Here is a 19,564-nt window from a genome sequence, read left to right on the forward strand (position 1 = left end):
ACTTCTTTTAACAAGTTGCTGGTCAACACGCAGTTGTAATCGGGAAGTATAACTATCTATCTCTTCCTAAAGAATTCCCCCAGCACACACATATAGGCAAACAAAGGACAACAGATAGAATCTCTCTCTGCAGAGATGGGCTTTGGAGGACGGGTGTTATAAAATAAAGGATAAAGTCCGCAGGGTCTCTCGTGTTCTGTTCTCTCGTGTGCAGATGGGCCACTAGTCCCGGTAGATGCCTGGAAGTTCCCACCAACTATCCAGCTTTGCAGGTCCAAATGCAGACTAGTTGCACTCCAATGAGTGTTCTCTGGCTACAGTTTGATAGCCACACACAATTTCAGGCAAGGTAGAGAGAGAGAGCCTTCTTTCCTCAGATTGTTCTCCAACCAGATTGCCTTCAACAAAGCAGGTTCATAACTTAAGCTTTTCTTCTCTCTCCCATACGATTGCCTTTTTTGTCTCCCAGCTTCATTAATTAAAGTACTTTGCAGCACAACACAAACAAAACAAACCCTTTTCAAGTACCATATAGGTCAGGTGATTTCTTGGAAGAGGCCAGCTTGTTTACAGTTCCAAGGTGAACTTATGACCTTCTTTATATAAAAAAAATCCCAAGTTAGTATCCACACGTCCAGATCATGCCAAATCCTTCCATTTTGTAAAAGAAAACTTCAGTCTTGGGAGATACGATTCTAACAACTTTGATTGGTAGGGGCGTTGTCATGGAGAATGCACCAGTGACGGTGACTGACAGTTAACCGCCAAGCATTGTTTGAAATTTAAACCGGACAGCTTGACCCTGATTGGTCAAGGCAATGCCCTGAGGAATTAGTCAGCAAATGGCTGCCACTTATTTTGTTTAGCTGAAACAAGCATGATGTGTGTACATGTTCTCAATGTTTGTGTAATAAGCAGTTAAGAATATAACAAATAGAAACAGAAATAGATCATACCGCTAGAGAGTAGACTGAGTCTGCTTCACCATTCAGTAAAATCATGGCTGATTCTCAACCTGAACTCAATTTTTCCACCCAGTCTCCATATCCCTAGCTACATCCAGAGTCCTGTCCTTTGTAGACAGAAAGAACGTGCACAGATTGTGCCTTTTTCAACTAAACAAAATAGGCGACAGCCATTCTCTGGTTCATTCCCCAGAGCAAAGCCTTGACCAATCAGAGTCAACCCTCCTGGTTTGAATTTAAACAAAGCTTGGCAGTTAACTGTCAGTTATGTTAATTGGTGCATTCTCCATGGCAATGCCTCTACCAATCAAAGTCCATTTGCCAACTAATCAGCATTGTTCGCTTGCAGTATAAATTGTTGTTCCCTTTACAATCTGGTATTCTTGCAAATGTCCTGATGAGTACAAGATGAAAAGCTTCAACTACATGTCTCGTTCTTTCAGCAAAACTCAAAATTGAGAAGTAGCAAGTGATTTAAAACTGAAAATACTGGATCACAGCATTTCAGAAGATAGGAAAACATTTCATACAGGACAATGAATCAAGACTGAGGTCCTGTTCTTCCTGTGTTTAAACCTGTCATCTCTTTCTTTATCTGCAGAGAATGCATTTCAAGCATTTGGAAATGGGACAGATCTTAACACAGGTTCCAGTGTTCAACAGTCAACTCTCCCCACATCGCAGACCCGAGTGGACAAACACACAAATGACACGGATCTTTCACACCAAGAAGATAATGTGTTCAGTCCATCACTAACCACACAGGTAGGAATGGAAGGTATTATAGGAGAAAAAGATCCTCCTACTGTGCAGAGTTGTACTGAACCACACAGACCAGTAAGGTCTCATTTTGATGCTTGCTGAAGTTGGCAATCTCAAACAATCTCCTTGTGCTAAGGAGGTGAAAGAAATCAGTCAGGATCCCTGTTGCTGACAGCTATGTTTGTCAGCGATCCTTGTTAGTAGGGGATATGTACATGACAAGTGAGGATATGATTGGACTCAGTTGTGATGCTGAGTTTGAATAGCCACATTGTCTATACTCAGACTTAAAGTACGACTGCTTACACGGAGTATTGGAAGGCCATGAGCAGCTTCTAATGCCCTGCTGGTCAGAGCTGCATTAACCAGTCACTTGCTCGAGTGTCTCCCATCACAGTAATTCTCAGGGCTCCTTCCTTTCAGCCACTTGTGTTAAGGAAGTCTTATGAGATAGGTCATATGAGGGGGATTTGGACATCAGATTGTTATACTTACACCACCATCCCTGGCATGTAGAGTCCAGGACAGGCAGTATTCAATCTCTTTCTAAAGGTTTGTCAACAAACTTAAACACATTCAACAGCTCTGTGCTGAAGTTCCTCGAGACGCAGGCACTTACTGCAGATGTGGTTTCTGGGATTGTAATGGTCTCCACAAACTCCAATATGCTGCAGTTGCAGCACACCACCAGCCCTACTATCCCTATCCAATATTGTTTTATTTATTTAATTCATTATGCATTTAATCAACTTAGCCTAAAACTTTCAGTTTTTTAACTAATTACTTGATCTAGTTTAAATGTGATGGTAGATTAAATTCAATATTTATCTGTAACACAAACCAGTATATGTATTGGAGGCAAAAAGCAGCAACTCCTTCATTCTCTGCACCAAATTCCCACTTGCCAAACTCCCAGCTTTTACACTCTGTGACACACGGCAATCTCAAAGGAACTGCACAGGACAACAAGCAGGCCGCACACAGCAAAGAGAAATTTAACGGAACTTTGCTACTCCCTCACTACTTATTTTATACGGTTTGCGATGCACTCCATTTTACGACTTCTCTGTGATACCCCCATCTCAAAAGTACTTAGTTGGCTGTCAAGCACTGTCTTTTTCCTCCAGGTGAGAGATTTTTGGTCATAAACTGAATATCGAACAGATCACCACACATCCAAAACAGAATTCATAGCTAAAAAGTGACAAGGGCCACAGTGAATTGCAAATGATGTTAATACAGTCTCTTTCCCTCCTTTTGCTCTCTCTTCACAGACAACCTGAATGTTCTGCAACCTAGTGGAAATGCTATAGAGGTGGGATTTACCAATATACACCATGGGGAGGATCTTCCAGTTGGCGAGCAGGGGCGGGGCCCGCTCGCTGATGCGTAAAATGATGTGGGATGACGTCGGGTGGAACTCCCAATGTCACCCTGCATCATTTCCATTTTCAGGTCAACAGGGGCGCAGCCGAGTCCGCTGCACGCCCGCCGACCTGTCAATTGCCTATTGAGGCTATTTAAAAAGTAATTGACCTCATTAATGGACCTGCCCGTCCAACCTTAGGGTTGGCGGGCAGGCCTGGAGCCCTGGCGGGCTTAAGAAACAGCATGAAACCTCATCCATGGGCGGAGTGATGTTTCATGAGGGTTTTTAAATATTTAATAAAGGTTTCAGTAAAAGTGATGGACATGGCCCAACTCATGTGACAGACAGCGTCACATGAGGGGACATATCAGGGAAATGTTGCTATCATTTGCTTAACATTTTTAAATTAGGAGCCGATCTCCCTGAGGCAGCACTTAGCCTCAGGGAGATCAGTGCGCTCATTTGCACACACGCGTGTAAGAGCGTACCCTCGGCTGAGGGAATCCGCCTGCCCCGCCCGCACAGGGAGTGCATAGTGCTTCCTGGTGGATGTCACGCTGGGCAAGCCTTAATTGGCCTACCCACATAAAGTGGCAGCGCACCCCTCAATCAGGGGCGCCGATCAGAGGCACGCCAGCCTGCACCCGCTCCTGCACTTCCCCCCCTAATAGGGGGAATATTTTCCCCTATAGCTGTGAAGGCACTTGATTAAATTTATGGGCCCTAATTTTGATAGAGGGTTTTCATTTTTCCTATGAATGCTGGGATGGCCCTTACATCACAGGATTCTCTTCCTCGTATGACAAATGCTGGATTTGCCAGCAAACTACATACTTGTGGAAGGTTGCATAAGTATCCATTAAATGGAGTAGGACCAGGTTTTTTTTTATTTGTTCATGGGATCTGGGCATCACTGGTAAGGCCATTATTTATTGCCCATCCCTAATTGCCCTTGAGAAGGTAGTGGTGAGACGCCTTCTTGAGGCATGGTGTAGGTGCACCCACAGTGCTGTTAGGAAGGGAGCTCCAGGATTTTGACCCAGCGACAGTGGCGGAATAGCGATATAGTTCCATGTCAGGACGATGTGTGACTTGGAGGGGAGCTTGCAGGCAGTGGTGTTCCCATGCATCTGCTGCCCTTGTCCTTCCAGGTGTTGGAGTTCGCGTGTTTGGAAGGTGCTATCGAAGGATCCTTGGTGAGTTGCTGTAGTGCATCTTGTAGATAGTACACACTGCTGCCACTGTATGTCAGGAGTGAAAGGAGTGAATGATCAAGGTGGTGGATGGAGTGCCTCTCAAGTGGGCTGCTTTGTCCTGGATGGTGTCAGCTTCTTTGAGTGTTGTTGGAGCTGCACTCATCCAGGCAAGTGGAGAGTATTCCATCACACTCATGACTTGTGCCTTGCAGAGGATGAAAGGCTTTGGGCACTCAGAAAGTGAGTGACTCACTGCTGAATTCCTAGCCTCTGACCTGCTCTTGTAGCCACAGTATTTATATGGCTAGTCTAGTTCAGTTTCTGGTCAATGGTAACCCCCAGGATGTTGATTGTGGGGGATTCAGCCATTGAATGTCAAGGGGAGGTGGTTAGATTTTCTCTTGTCGGAGATGTTTATTGCCTGGCACTTGTGTGGCATGAATGTTACTAGCTACTTATGAGTCCAAACCTGACTGTTATTCTTGACAAAGTTGAAATGAGTAGGAAGCTCTCAGAAACTATTTTGACCGAGATGATCAATGAGTATTGATGCCGTTAGAGAAAGGGCTCTTGCGAAGGGTGATGCATCGTTCATTTTCATATCAATGAATCAGCAGCAAAGTCAGGGATGAGTGAAGTCCACTAGGTCCAGCAATGTTCTTTATTTTCACTATTCATTTTCAGGATGTGGGTGTTGCTGACAAGCCCAGCATTTATTGCTCATCCTCAGTTGCTCTTGTAACAGTGATGGTGGGCAGCCATCTTAAACCGTTAGTAATTTGATGCAACAGAGTGGCTTGCTAGGCTGCTTCGGAGGGAAGAGCCAACCACGTTGGTGTGTGGAACCGTAATCACATTAAGGTCAGATCAGGCAAGCATGGCAGGTTTCATTCCCTAGAAAACATCAGTGAACCAGTTAGGTTTTTATGACAACCAGGGTCATAAACCAGGCTCGTGGCCACTTTTACTGATACCAACATTTTATTTCCATGTTTTTCATAAAAGTGAATTCAATGTCTTTAACTACTATAATGAGATAGAAATTTATATTCCCTGTGGACTAGGCTTCTGAATTGCGAGTCCAATAATATAACTACTGCACTATTGTACCCTGTCAGTCCTGATATGTCATCCTCTATTCTAATGGTACATTAAATTACACTAATCCAAAACAGCACTGGAAACAAAGACAGATCACAGGATGGTTTGACCATGCAAAATGAGATCACAGAGCAAATCTGGCCCCTCAGTTTTTTTAAAAATTCATTCTTGGGATGTGGCCAGCATTTATTGCCCATCCCTAGTTTAGAGTCAACATTGCTGTGGGTCTGGAGTCACATGTAGGCCAGACCAGGTAAGGATGGCAAATTTCCTTCTCTAGAGGGTATCAGAGAACCAGATGGTTTTTCACAACAATTGGCAATGGTTTCATGGTCATCATTAGACTTTTAATTCCAGAATTCTTTCATTGAATTCAGATCTGCCATGGTGGGATTCGAACCCAGGTCCCCAGAGCATTACCCTGGGTCTATGGATTATCAATCCAGAGACAATACCACTGCGCCACTGCCTGCCCAATTAGTATGTCAATAATAGAACAGAAACACAAAGTGAAAATATTAGATCTGCAGCAAAAACTGTCTTTAAAATAGGACTCGTCCACATTCTGTTAAAGTGAATTGGAAGTGGAGGAACATAGGCTGACTCTGATTATATCACTAATACACTGCAGCCTCAGCCTGTCTATGCTTATCTCTGAGAAATAAATTGAGGGTGCAGAATGTAGTGAGGAACTGTGAAAACACTAAGGTAAATGGTTTATCAATCAAGTGGAAGAAGATCTCATGAAGGACAGTGACAATGGGTTTGAAAATTCCAAGTAGGATAAACTGCATTAAACTTACTGCTTTTGACACTGCCTACATAATACTATAAATTAGCTAACTTGAAAAGTTACTTTAATATTAGGGCAGAGTGTACTATTAGGTGGCATGTTTTCTTTTTAAAATTCCCAAGAGTATGCATATAGTTCACACCACTAAAACTGTCCACTTTTAAATTGAGTAATCATTTAAATTGATCAGACAGTGCTAACAATTTACCAATCACAACAGGTAAGGGTGCACCTAAAATTGAAAAGACCATTGAGCATTACAGGCTCTATGTCAGATTTCCAGAATTTTGTTTTTCTTCACATATTTAATTCTTTCCTACTAAAATCTTCCTCCAGATCTTCACTATCCCAATGTTCTACTGAGCTTTGCAGATTAGGAAGATTCCCCATCTTCAATTAACTGGTCCGTGCTGTTAACAGAACCAGACAACTGGTCAGATTGCAAAGGAAAGGGGTGGGGGTGAGGGAATCAACTTTTGCTGCGAACTGGGATTGTCAGATAGAAAGATTGGTGGATGTAACTGTGATGGTCTTCCTCAGGCTCACATAGCCTGTCAACGCTTACAGCCTGTCTCTTCTATGAAGACGGCCATTAGTACTGGTACTGGAATTTCCTGTAGCTGCACCTTCAGGAAAGGAAGAAAATCTAGGGATGGAGGAAAGCACTTGTCTCCCTTTACTTGTGTCTCCCAGAGACCTCATATTGATAATACTTATTCTGAGAAGATTATATAGGTTTACTAAGAACCTTTGTGCTAAAAATGTGCAAGAATATTCTTAGACTGGAATCAACAGGGATTTCACACAACAGATGTTGCAGAAGGCGTGATATCCATTTTGTGATGGAGACAGGAGTTCCCTAAAGGGATAACTTAGGCATTCAGTAAGAACTGTCTTAGGTGAGAGTCTAGTGTACCATCTTCTCAACTGCACTGGTGTTTCTACATTACTATGTCTAGTACCTGCATCTTGTGCTGGCCTTGATGCAGATTGTCTTCCTTTCTATCATCACGTGAAACACCTCCTGTTGTTGGTTCTAAATTTGCTTCTCACCCATTCCATTTATATCCTCTGGGTTCCACTTTTGTGGTGCATTCCAGGGTGTCCTTGCAGTAAATATAAATGTCCAGTTCACACATCATCTTCATATAGGGATGAGGGACTTCAGTTCATTGATTTAATTGAAAGGGAAATCTTGCATGGCTATGGGACAGAGAAGGGGAGTGAAATTAATTGGATCACTTTCAAAGGGTTGGCACAGGCACAATGGGCTGAATAGCCTCTTTTTGTGCTTTCGTTTTACGTTAGATAGAATTATAGATAAGTAGTGCAAGAAAGGAATAAATAGATAAACATAGACAGATAAATGGACAGATAACGACTGCTTGATTAATTTATAGGCGTTGAATTAGACTCAGTGAGAGATTAATAGACAAACGGAGCTAGAAAGATTTATTGGTGGATAGACATGGTTAGATAACAAGGCAAATGATGGCTCATTATATAGATACGTCTTCTTCGGGTGCCATGTTTTACAGCATCAGCGATTATGGCTCTCCAACTTTCACTGTCCTCAATAGCAGCCTACATCTTGGTGTTGTTCTCAAATCTTGTCTCTGTTCTTCTTCTAAAGCTGTCGGTGTATTTCCTCCTTTTTGTCCCTCTTGTTCTATTACCCTCAGCTTTACCAGTCACTACCAGATATTCTACTTTCTCTCTCCTAGGTATATGTCCAAGGAATTGTAGTTGTCTCTTGGTAATCATTTGCAAAATCTCTTCCTGTTGCCTGCTTTCTTCAAAGTTTCCTCATTAGTTGCACGTATTAGGAATATAGGAACAGAAGGCCATTCAGCCTGTCAAGCCTGCTCTGCCATTCAATTAAGGGGGAGATGGTAGCATAGCAGTATTGTCACTGGACCAGTATTCTAGAGACCCAGGGTGGGGACCTGGGTACGAATCCCACCTTGGCAGATGGTGAAATTTGAATTTAATAAAAATCTAGAATTGATTTAGCCATTATTGAGTTGATCACTATTGTAAAAACCCATCTGGTTCACTTATATTCTTTAGGGAAGGAAATCTGCCATCCTTACCTGGTCTGGCCTGCATGTAACTCCAGACTTAAGTGCCCTCTGAACAAGGGCAATTTAAATGCTGGCCTAGCCAGCGATGCCCACATCCCACGAACAAATATAAAAAAATACGATCATGGCTGATCAAACTTTTACTCACACTATCCCCATAACCCCCTTATTATTAACCAGAAATCTATCAATCCCTACCTTAAACATACTCAATGACTGAGCTTTCACAGCCCTCTGGGGTAGAGAATTCCAACGATTCACAACCCTCTGAGTAAAGAAATTTCTCTTCATCTCAGTCCTAAGTGACTTATGTTGAAATTGTGTCCCCTGGTTCTAGACTCCCCAACCAATCTTACCCACCCTGTCTATTCCTTTAAGTATTTTGTAGGTTTCAATAAGATCACCTCTCATTCTTCGAAACTCTAGAGAGTACAGGCCCAGTTTGCCCAATCTTTCCTCATAACACAGTTCCGCCATCCCCAGAACAAGTCTGGTGAACCTTCGTTGTACTCCCTCTATGGCAATAGTATCCTTTCTGAGGTAAGAGGACCAAAACTGCACATAGTACTCCAGGTGCAGTCTAACCAAGCTTCTATACAATTGAAGCAAGACTTCACTACTCCTGTACTCAAATCCTCTTGCAATAAAGGCTAACATTCCATTAGCCTTCCTAATACTTGCTGCACCTGCATGTTAACCTTCAGTGACTTATGCACAAGGACACCCAGGTCCCTTTGTACATCTACACTTTCTAATCTCTTATCATTTAGGAAATACTCTGCACATCTGTTCCTTCAACCAAAGTGGATAACCTCTCATTTTTCCACATTATATTCCATCTGCCATGTTCTTGCCCACTCACTAAGTCTGTCCAAATCCTCCTGTGGCTGCTTTACATCTTCCTCCAAACACACATTCCTGTCTAGCTTTGTATCATCCGCAAACTTGGAAATATTACATTTGGTCCCTACATCCAAATCATTTACTACCTTCCAATCTTCAGGAACCATTCCAGAATCTATAGAATTTTGGAAGATCATCACCAATGCATCCACGATCTCTATAGCAACCTCTTTCAACACTCTAGGATGCAGGATATCAGGTCCCGGGGACTTAGCAACTTTTAGTCCCATTAATTTCTCCAAATACAACCTTCTTACTTATACTAATTTCCTTCAACTCCTCATTCTCCCTACTCCCTTGCATCTCTAAATCTGGAAGGTTTCCTGTATCTTCCTCAGTGAAAAGACACAAAGTAATCATTTAGCTTCTCTGCCATTTCTCTATTCCCCATTATGAATTCTCCTGACCCTGCCTGTAATGGACCCACATTTGTCTTAGCCAAACACTTCCTTTTTACATACCTATAGAAGCTTTTACAGCCCGTTTTTATGTTTTTTGCTAGATTGCATTCATATTCTGTTCTCCCTTTCTTTACCAGTTTCTTGGCCTTCCTTTGCTGTATTCTGAAAACCTCCCAATCCTCAGGCTTACTACTATTTTTGTCAACTTTATAAGCCTTTACTTTTAATCTTATACAATCCTTAACTTCCTTTGTCAGCCATGGCTGACTGACTTTTTGGGGTTTTTTGCATCTTAAAGGAATGTATAGGTGCTGTAAGCTGTGTAATAGTGCTTTGAAGACTATCCATTGCCTATGCACAGTCATATCTTTTAATGTATTTTCCCGATCCGCCTCAGCCAATTTGACCCTCACACCTTCATAATTTCCTGTATTCAACTTTAACACTATTGCTTCAGAGTGAACTACCTCACTTTCAAACGTAATGTAAAATTCTATCATAGTGTGGTCACATATTGTGCTGTATTCGAAAAACCTCCCAATCCTCAGGTTTACTACTACTTCTGGTATTGTCCAACAAATCCCCATCATACATCTCATACATCTCAGAAGCCATATCCCTGTTGACTTTAATTTATCTTCCCTTGTCTTGCTTATCACAGAATTTTTATAGCGCAGCATCATGTCTGCACCAGCTCTCCAAATGAGCATTTCACTTCGTACCATTCCCCCATCTTCTCCTTGTAAGCCTGCACATTCCTCCTCTTCAGATAACAGTCTAATTCCTTTTTAAATGTTTCAATTGAATCTGCCTCCACCACACTCTCAGGCAGCACATTCTAGACCTTAACCACTCATTGTGTGAAAAAGCTTTTCCTCGTGTCGCTTCTGCTTCTTTTACCAACTACTTTAAATCTGTGCCCTCTTGTTCTCAACCCTTTCATGAGTGGGAACAGTTTCTCCCTATCTAATCTGTCCAGACCCCTCATGATTTTGAATAGCTCTATCAAATCTCCTTTCAGCCTTCTTTTCAATCTCCTCTCAGCCTTATATTCCAATTTTCACATCCATATAGGAACGTTGACCAAATGTGGCATTTTAGTAATCTCATAGATGTCCTTATGTCTAACGAGGTGTGACATTTTTGAGAAGGTTTGTGTATTAGATAAGACGGATGGTTATTGAGGGTTATATTGTTATATTATTCATAAAGAGCCAGGAACTAATTGTTATGTGAAGCCTGGGGTGCTACTTTCACTGCTGCACTGCAATCATGTACTGAGTAACATCGTATCAGTCTACCAGTTACATGGAGAGCAGCAAGAAATACACTTGGTGAAGCTCCAGCATTTTGAGCCTAAAGTGTGATTATTTCTTACTTATGGGAACCATGGTGGCAGTGGTTGTCTGTGACTAGAGATCCAAACATTTTAAATGAAATTAAAGCTGAATTAGGTTGAAAAATTAACCTGAATTAGTGCCAGAGAGAGAGAGAAAAAAACTCAGTGAATCGTGTGAAACCGAAATGGTCACTGCAGCAATAAACAGATAGCTCCGGCCCATTGGGAAGCTGATAATCTCATTGGAGAAGCTTAAACAGAAGTGCAGGCTGACATTTAGTAGCTTTCTAAAAGGCACGAGCGAAGAAGAAAGGGTCGGCTAAAAAATCTTTTGCGGGCAGGAGAGAGAGAGGGTTAAATTTGTTTAATAGCCAGAAGCTGAGTAAAGACAACAGCAAAAACCCAGATAAAACTTTGGAAAATTCAGCACACATTTCCAGCCAAAGTCAAATCACCGGATCTACTGGTATGAATTTCTAGGCCTGAGGCAGGAATTGGGTGGGCCTGTTCACAATTTCATAAAAAGATTGAAAAACGCAGCCAGAAAACGTAAATTTAAGGACACAGATGAAAGGCTGTTCGATCAGCTCATTTGGGGCTCCGCACCCTCTGAAGCACAAAAAGATTTAATTGGACAGGACAAACTCACAATATTGCAAGCTGTAGACACTGCCAGAGTACATGAAGCCATAAATGGACAGATGAAGAAAGCTGACTACCCAATCGAATAGCTTTCAGTTAAGTCAAGAGAAAGGCAGTAGGGTTGATGCAGTGAAATAGCAACAAAAGAATGCAAATCAGAGAGAAAGATGTGTAAGAGCTGTGGACAGCCACGAGTTCAGAGACAGAAGGAAATGTCCTGCATACGAATCAAACTGCAGAACTTGTGGAAAGCCAAATCACTGGAAAAAACTGCAGAACAAAGAAAGAAGATGGTAAACCAGTTGGAGACAAACCATCAGAGCAAATGAGAAGTAAAAAAGAAACAAAGCATCCATACCCTTGAAGATGATGATGAGTTTGAGAACACAATAGGCACAGGAACCATACAACTGCATGAAATGGCTGGGTGCGACAGTCCCCAGAGTAAAGAAATTCAAGAAACCATTCAGATCAGGAAGAGAGTGAGAAATAATTCAGCAACAATGAATCTGGATTTGAAGTTTGATACCGGAGCACAGAGTAACATCATCCCGCTCAGCCTATACCAGAAGATCTTTCCTAAAAATTTGAAAAAATGGTTACACAAGGGAAGATGCTCTGAAATCGTGCAACATCATGCTAATGACATATGGTGGAACTGAGATTTAACAGCTAGGAACAACCCAAATCAGGGAGACACACAAAGGAAAATATGTCAACTGTATGTTCTACGTCACTGAAACCGATGGTCCTTATATCCTGGGTTGAGCAGTTGCGAAGAGCTGCAGCTGATCTCAGTAAATCATGAGGTGAAGGAGGCAATACCAGGGTTGAAGGTTGTCCACCCATTGAAAAGCACCCTACAATCAGAAGCAAGGAAGATCTGGTACAAATGTACCCAGAGTGTTTTGATGAGACGGTTGGATGCTTTGAAGATTTTCAGTATTGACCCAGCAATGAAACCAGTGATTCACCCCCCACAGAAAGTACCAACAGAACTAAAAGGAAAGCTTGAAAAAGAGCTCCAAGATATGGAAATGAAGGTGAGCACCAGAGTCACAGAGCTTACAGATTGGGTGAAGTCCATCGCGGTGAGAGAGAAGCAAAATGGGTGGCTAAGAATTTGCCTAGGTCCCAAAAATCTTAATCAAGCTATAAAGAGGAATCACTACCCTATTCCAACACAGGAAGAGATCACACCATCACTGGCAAGGGCAGAAGTTTTTAGTGAGCTTAATGCTAGAAATGGCAACTGAACGTGAGCTTGATGAAGCATCTTTGCTATTGACAACATTCAACACACCCTTTGGCTGGTACAAGTTCCTGTGTTTACCTTTTGGCCTTAGAAACAGTGCAGAGGAGGTTCACTTGCAGAGGTTGTCTTATGAGGAAAGGTTGGACAGATTGGGCCTGAGAGGCGATCTTATTGAAACAAGTAAGATCCTGAGGGGACTTGACAGGATGGATGCTGAAAGTTCCCAGTTCAAGAATAAGAGGTCTCCCTTTTAAGACAGAGATGAGGAGAATTTTTTTTTCTCTCTGAGGGTTGTTAATCTGTGGAATTCTCTTCCCCAGAGAGCAGTGGAGGCAGGATCATTGAATATTTTTAAGGCTGTGTTCAGTAGGTTTTTGACTGACAAGGGAGTCAAAGGTTTTAGAGGGTAAACAGGAAAGTAGAGACCTCAATCAGATCAGTCATGGTCGTATCAAATGGCAGAGCAGGCTCGATGGTCTGAATGGCCTACCCTATTCCTAATTCATATGTCTTAAAGTGAACCGGGATGTGTCCCAGCAGAAAATATAGCAGAGATACTGAGGATGTAAAGGAGCATTCGCCATAGCTGATGATATCCAGATCTATGGTGTCGCTGAAAAAGATCACGACCACCATCTACAATGAAGCCATGGAGAGAACCAGAAAAGCTGGGATCAAGCTAAACACAGAAAAAGGCACTGTGAAGGTGACAGAATGCCAGTTCTTTGGAATGATATACACACCTAACGGAGTTAAGCCAAGTCCTGAAAAAAATCACAGCCATCTCTGAGATGGAAGTTCCAAGAGATGAGGAAGGGTTGAGAAGTTTCCTTGGCTTGATCCAGTACATGAATTCTTTCATACCTCAAGTCCAAACACACAGCAAACCTACGAGAGCTGATGAAAGAAGATGTTGAGTGCCTGTGGTCAGAGTCGCACGAGAGAAAGAAACCTGTCACTCTGCAAGTAGATGCTTCCACAAGAGGACTGGGAGCAGCCCTGGTCCAAGAGGGAAAACCGATAGCATTCACATCCAAAGCTATAACATCAGCTAAGAGCAGATATGCCAACATGGAAAGAGAGCTTTTGGCAATGATGTACTGATGTGAGAAATTCCACACATATCTCTTATGAAAGTTCATAGTGGAGGGTGATCATCATCCACTGGAGCAGATCTACAAGAAAAATCTGTGCAGAGTTCCAGCAATATTGCAGAGGTTATTCTTGAGGCTTCAGAGTTACGATTTCACTCTGAAATACAAGCCAGGAAGATCCATCACCTGGTGAACATAATACCCATGAAACTGAGTCAGGTTAGAGAAGAGACCAGCAAAGACTAAGAGTTACCGATGGTCTCTCAGCAAGTGATCCAGGGATGGCCTAAGATACAGCAAACACAGCCAGCAATATGGCAGTATTGGTTTATCAGAGATGACATCTCACTAGAGGATGGAGTTTTGCTACCGGATCCCAAGTAATCCTACCCAAAATGATGCAGGAAGAACTCTTCCAGAGGATACATGAAGAATGCATGGAAATGGAGAAGTCAGAGCCAGATCAGCTGTGTACTGGATAGGCATATGCAAAGACATAGAAAGAATGGTATCTACATGCAATGTATGACAGAAATACACAGTAGAAAGAGGAGGTGATCTCTGCTGACGTACCACTCAAACCATGGCATGCTGTGGGAGCCAATTTATTCACACACAATCAAGAATGGTATCTCATAGTTATTTTTTATTCATTCATGGGATGTGGGCATCGCTGGCTAGGCCAGCATTTATTGCCCATCCCTAATTGCCCTTGAGAAGGTAGTGGTGGGCTAAAGAAGGTGAGATAATTGCAGCTTACTACTCAAAGTTCCCTTTTATCCAAATTGTGAAAGATTTGAGAGCTACAGCAATCATCCGAATAGTACAAGTGCTGTCCGCTGAGCAAGGGATTCCTGAAAGAATAATATATGGAAATGGGACCCAATTCACCTCCAAAGAATTTAAGCAATTCATTGGACAATATGAGTTTAACATCTTCACCTCATCACCACATTACCCAGGGTACAAGGGTCTATAGAGAGACGCGTCCAGACAGTCAAGAGAACACTGCTAAAATGCCGAGGGACAAAGGAAGACCCAAATCTTGCCTTATTAACACTCCAGTCTACACCTCTCAAGCTGACATGACATCACCTGCAGAGCTATTGAATGGAAGAAAGTATAAGCCAACTCTGCCAAGCAAGATAGTCCCTCCAAGTGACCAGGGGGAAGTAAGACAACAATATACTTGCCATGGAGAGACTGCAGTGAATGTTCACCAGACTGATCCCTGGGATGGTGGGATTGTCCTATGAGGAGAGATTGAGGAGGCTGAGACTGTATTCTTCAGAGTTTAGAAGAATGAGAGGTGATCTCATTGAAACATACCAAATTCTCACAGGGCTCAATAGGGTAGATGCAGGATGTTTCCTCTGGCTGGGGTCTGGGATCAGGGGACACAGCCGCAGAGTGGGCGGTAGGCCATTTGGCACTGAAATGAGGAGGAATTTCTTCACTCAGAGGGTGGTGAATCTTGGGAATTCTCTACCCCAGAGGTTGTGGAAGTTCAGTCATTGAGCATGTTCAAAGCAGAGGTTGATAGATTTATAGATACCAATGACATCAAGGGATACGGGGATAGTGCGGTAAGATGGCGTTGAGGTAGAAAATCAGCCATGATCTAGTTGAACAATGGAGTGGGCTTGAGGGGCTGAATGGCCTACTCCTGCTCCTAATTCCTATGTTCCTAACTCACTGATGCACAGGCAGGGGAAGGTCAATACTTGAACAAGCACGCTGAATCTCTGCCTGAGCTATTGAAAGGACAAACGATACATGTACAGACTTCAATCATGAAAAAACTAGAACCCAGCAAAGATTGTTGGTGGAGCTTAGACTCCAAGGTCATACATCATTGAGACTGAAACCCGTAGGCAAAATGAGAAGGAATAGAATCAATATTCGACCTGCTGAATATTCAAGCTGAAAAAGCAGAAAAGATAATCATCTACACCAGCAACATCACTAACCAGGAAGACAACATAACAGCATCACCAACAAGCAGTGCAACATCAACGTCACCAGCAAATGAAACATTAGCGACATTTTATTTATTCTTCCACAGGTGGGCATCGCTGGCTAGGCCAGCATTTATTACCCATCCCTGATTGTCCTTGAGAGGGTGGTGGTGAGCTGCCATTTTGAACCGTTGCATCCATATGATGTAGGTACACCCACAGTGCTGTTAGATAGGGAGTTCCAGGATTTTGACCCAAACATCAAGCTGACTCCAAGCTGTCCCAGTACAGCGACAACACTGGTATCTACTCAGCAATGTGGAAAATTGCCCAGGTATGTCCTGTCCACAAAAAGCAGAACAAATCCATCCAGCTAATTACCACCCCATCAGCCTACTCTTGATCAACAGTGTGATGAAAGGGGTCATCGACAGTGCTATTAAGCGGCACTTACTCAGCAATAACCTGCTCACTGACGCTTGGATTCCGCCAGGGTCACTCAGCTTCTGACCTCATTACAGCCTTGGTCCTAACATGGACAAAAGAGGTGAGGTGAGAGTGACTGCCCTTGACATCAAGACGGCATGTGTGGCATCAAGGAGCTCTAGCAAAACTGGAGTCAATGGGAATCAGGGGGAAAACTCTCTGCTGTTGGAGTCATACCTAGCACAAAAGATGGTTGTAGTTGTTGCAGGTCAATCATCTCAGCTCCAGGACATTACTGCAGGTGTTCCTCAGGGTAATGTCCTAGGCCCAACCATCTTCAGCTGCTTCATCAATGACCTTCCCTCTAGCATAAGATCAGAAGTGGGGATGTTTACTGATAATTGCGCAGTGTTCAGCACCGTTCGACACTCCTCAGATACTGAAGCAGTCCATACCCATGTGCACCAAGATGTGGACAACATTTAGCTTTGGGCAAATAAGTGGCAAGTAACATTCATGCCATACAAGTGACAGGCAATGACTATTTCCAACAAGAGAGAATCTAACCATTAACCCTTGACATTCAATGGCATTATTATTGCTGAATCCCCCACTATCAATATTCTGGGCGTTACCACTGATCAGAAACTGAACTGGACCAGTCATATAAATAGTGTGGCTACAAGAGCAAGTCAAAGGCTGGGAATTCTGTAGAGAGTAACTCACCTCCTGAATCTCTGCCATCTACAAGGCACAAGTCAGGAGTGTGATTGAATACTCTCCAATTGCCTGGCTGAGTGCAGCTCCAACAACAGTCAAGAAGCTCAGCATCATCCAGGACAAAGCAGCCTGTTTGATTGGCACCCCCTCCACCACCAACCAGACAGTGGTAGCAGTGTGTGCCATCTACAAGGTGCACTGCAGCAACTCTGCAAGGCACCTTCCAAACCCGCAACCTCTACCTCCTAGAAGGACAAGGACAGCAGATACATGGGAACACCACCATCTGGAAGTTCCCTTCCAAGCCATTCACCATCCTGACTTTGAACTATATCGCTGTTCCTTCACTGTTGCTGGGTCAAAATTCTGGAACTCCCTCCCTAACAGCACTGTGGGTGTACCTACAGCACATGGACTGCAGTTCAACAGCAACAGCAACAGAATCACACAGTGCAGAAGAGGCCCTTCGGCCCATCGAGTCTGCACCGACACGTGAGAAACACCTGATCTACCTACCTAATCCCATTTACCAGCACTTGGCCCATAGCCTTGAATGTTATGATGTGCCAAGTGCTCATCCAGGTATGTTTTAAAGGATGTGAGGCAACCCGCCTCAACCTCCCTCCCAGGCAGCGCATTCCAAACCGTCATCACCTTCTGGGTAAAAAAGTTTTTCCTTCAGTTTTTCCAACAGTTCAAGTATTGGCAACTCATCTTCTCAAGGGCAATTAGCAATGGGCAGGAATATATGAAAGAATATGAAAAAACTCCAGAGTTACATGCACAACATTACCTATGCAGCATCCCAACTCACCACTGAAATCCACAGTATTAAGCACAACATCCTATGGCCTGAGCAAAACTGGGAATAATGTTTTTCTGAGAAAACAAGCTAAACAAGACTCCAAGTGGTTCCGTTTATTTTAAAAAGTCATTTGCTAATATTCCATAATTTAGGAAAAAATAATTAATGGTTGGAACAGTTATATTGATATAGAGTATTTTTTGAACAAAGAAGGATGTTACATTCTTTATGAAGTGTTAGAACTAACTGTTATGTGGGTATCTATCCCGGGATGCCACATTTCACTGCTGATTTCATGTGCTGAGTAACAATGTATCAGTCTATCAACCATATGGAGAGCTGTAAGAAATACACTCAATGAAGTTCCAGCACTTTGAGTCTAAAATGTGATTATTTCTAACTTATGGGAACCGGGAGACTGAGACCTGCATGGCTAACTTTCAATAGGGAATTGGGTATATATTGACAACAGGGTGACCAACCATGCCAGATTTTATGGGATTGTCCTGTAATTGAGGTGACTGTCCTGTGTCCTGGGTTATATGTTGCTGGAGGCCGCTTGTCCTGTATTTGAGACCTTAAAATTTTGTGCATGTGCAGAATGCATCAGTGCATTTGCACTGCTCCCAGCTGTCCGCTCATGCTCCCACATGTTCAGCTGCATCTCACCCCCTGCCCCCCCACCTTCCTTTCTGCCTACTCTCACAGGTTCCCCTACCTGCTGGTATGGTTCCCCCCCAGGCCAAAGTGTCCCTTAATTTTTCTCCCCAAGAGTTGGTCACCCTGACTGGCAAAGGAAACTCTTTCGAGTTATCAACAGTCACAGATTGCAACTCTTTCGAGTACAATCACAGTTCTTGGTTTTCCGGGAGTGGGACATGAACCCACAACCCTCTGATTCAAAGGCGAGGGTGCTATGAACTGAGCCATAGCTGACACCTCTTGACTGACAAAGGAAAGCGTGCGCAGGGGAGAGTGGAACTAATTGGATAAGGTTATATTCCATTGAATGGTCTCATTCCGTGCTGCATGAATGACTTGTTTTGCTGGTCTCTCCCTGCAGGTCGCTGACGAGAGGCCGCTGTGGAGAGAGTCGACGCACTCGGCCTCAGAGGCCTTGGGCCTGGCAGTGGCTGTGGGCAGCCAAGTGGAGCTGGTCTGGGGTCTCCTGCTCACCTCGATCCACTTTCACTTTACAATGTGAATAATTTAGACACTGGGCTGGAAGGATCCCCATCAACCTCTGTCCACACACACACACACACACAAACAAACACACTCAATGTATATTAACTTCATTCACCTCCCTCCAGGCCGAGAAAGATTTTACATAAGAGACACAAGAGGTTTTGTGCCGTCAAACGCCATTTTGTTTTTAAACCGGGCGAAGATTCTAAACGGCCATCTGAGAAATGGAAAGTCAACACCGACACCGGAAACACTTCCACCGGGGAAACCATTTTACGACGCACACTTCACCCGGGGAGGCCATTTTGCGACGTACACAGTTTCCGGGGAAGCCATTTTGAGGTGCACACTTCCTCCATGGGGAGACTGGTGTCTGGCATCAGTTGGTCACTTTCTGCTGGTTCGTCATTGTCAACAACAACAACAAACAAAAACCACCCAACAATAGCAAATATGTAATCCTGGACAACTTTCAACATCTGTTCACACCGCCTTCTGATCGTAAGGATTTTTTTTTTAAAAAGAGCAGCAGCTAAGTAACCAGTTTAACCTGACTTCACCTG

The 19,564-nt window shown here is 43.2% G+C and overlaps 1 protein-coding gene and 1 long non-coding RNA gene across 2 annotated transcripts in view; one reads left to right on the top strand and one right to left on the bottom strand.

The window, feature by feature from the left end:
* Positions 1 to 19,123, top strand: part of gfra4a (GDNF family receptor alpha 4a) — a 199,963-nt gene extending 180,840 nt beyond the window's left edge. Inside the window, exons 7-8 of the mRNA XM_078554577.1 lie at positions 1,567 to 1,730; positions 18,877 to 19,123. Coding sequence (XP_078410703.1) covers positions 1,567 to 1,730; positions 18,877 to 19,017 — 305 coding nt within the window. The 3' untranslated portion in view covers positions 19,018 to 19,123. The remainder of the gene's footprint in view (positions 1 to 1,566; positions 1,731 to 18,876) is intronic.
* On the bottom strand, positions 2,758 to 19,238 carry LOC144687944 (uncharacterized). The gene is made up of 3 exons (XR_013578250.1): positions 19,117 to 19,238; positions 17,823 to 17,887; positions 2,758 to 2,921 (listed from the first exon to the last, which is right to left on the bottom strand). It is a non-coding gene; the product is annotated as an uncharacterized LOC144687944 (long non-coding RNA).
* Positions 19,239 to 19,564: the final 326 nt, after the last annotated feature.

Source organism: Cetorhinus maximus, chromosome 1 (assembly GCF_964194155.1).
Source record: "Cetorhinus maximus chromosome 1, sCetMax3.hap1.1, whole genome shotgun sequence".
NCBI classification, from domain to species: domain Eukaryota; kingdom Metazoa; phylum Chordata; class Chondrichthyes; order Lamniformes; family Cetorhinidae; genus Cetorhinus; species Cetorhinus maximus.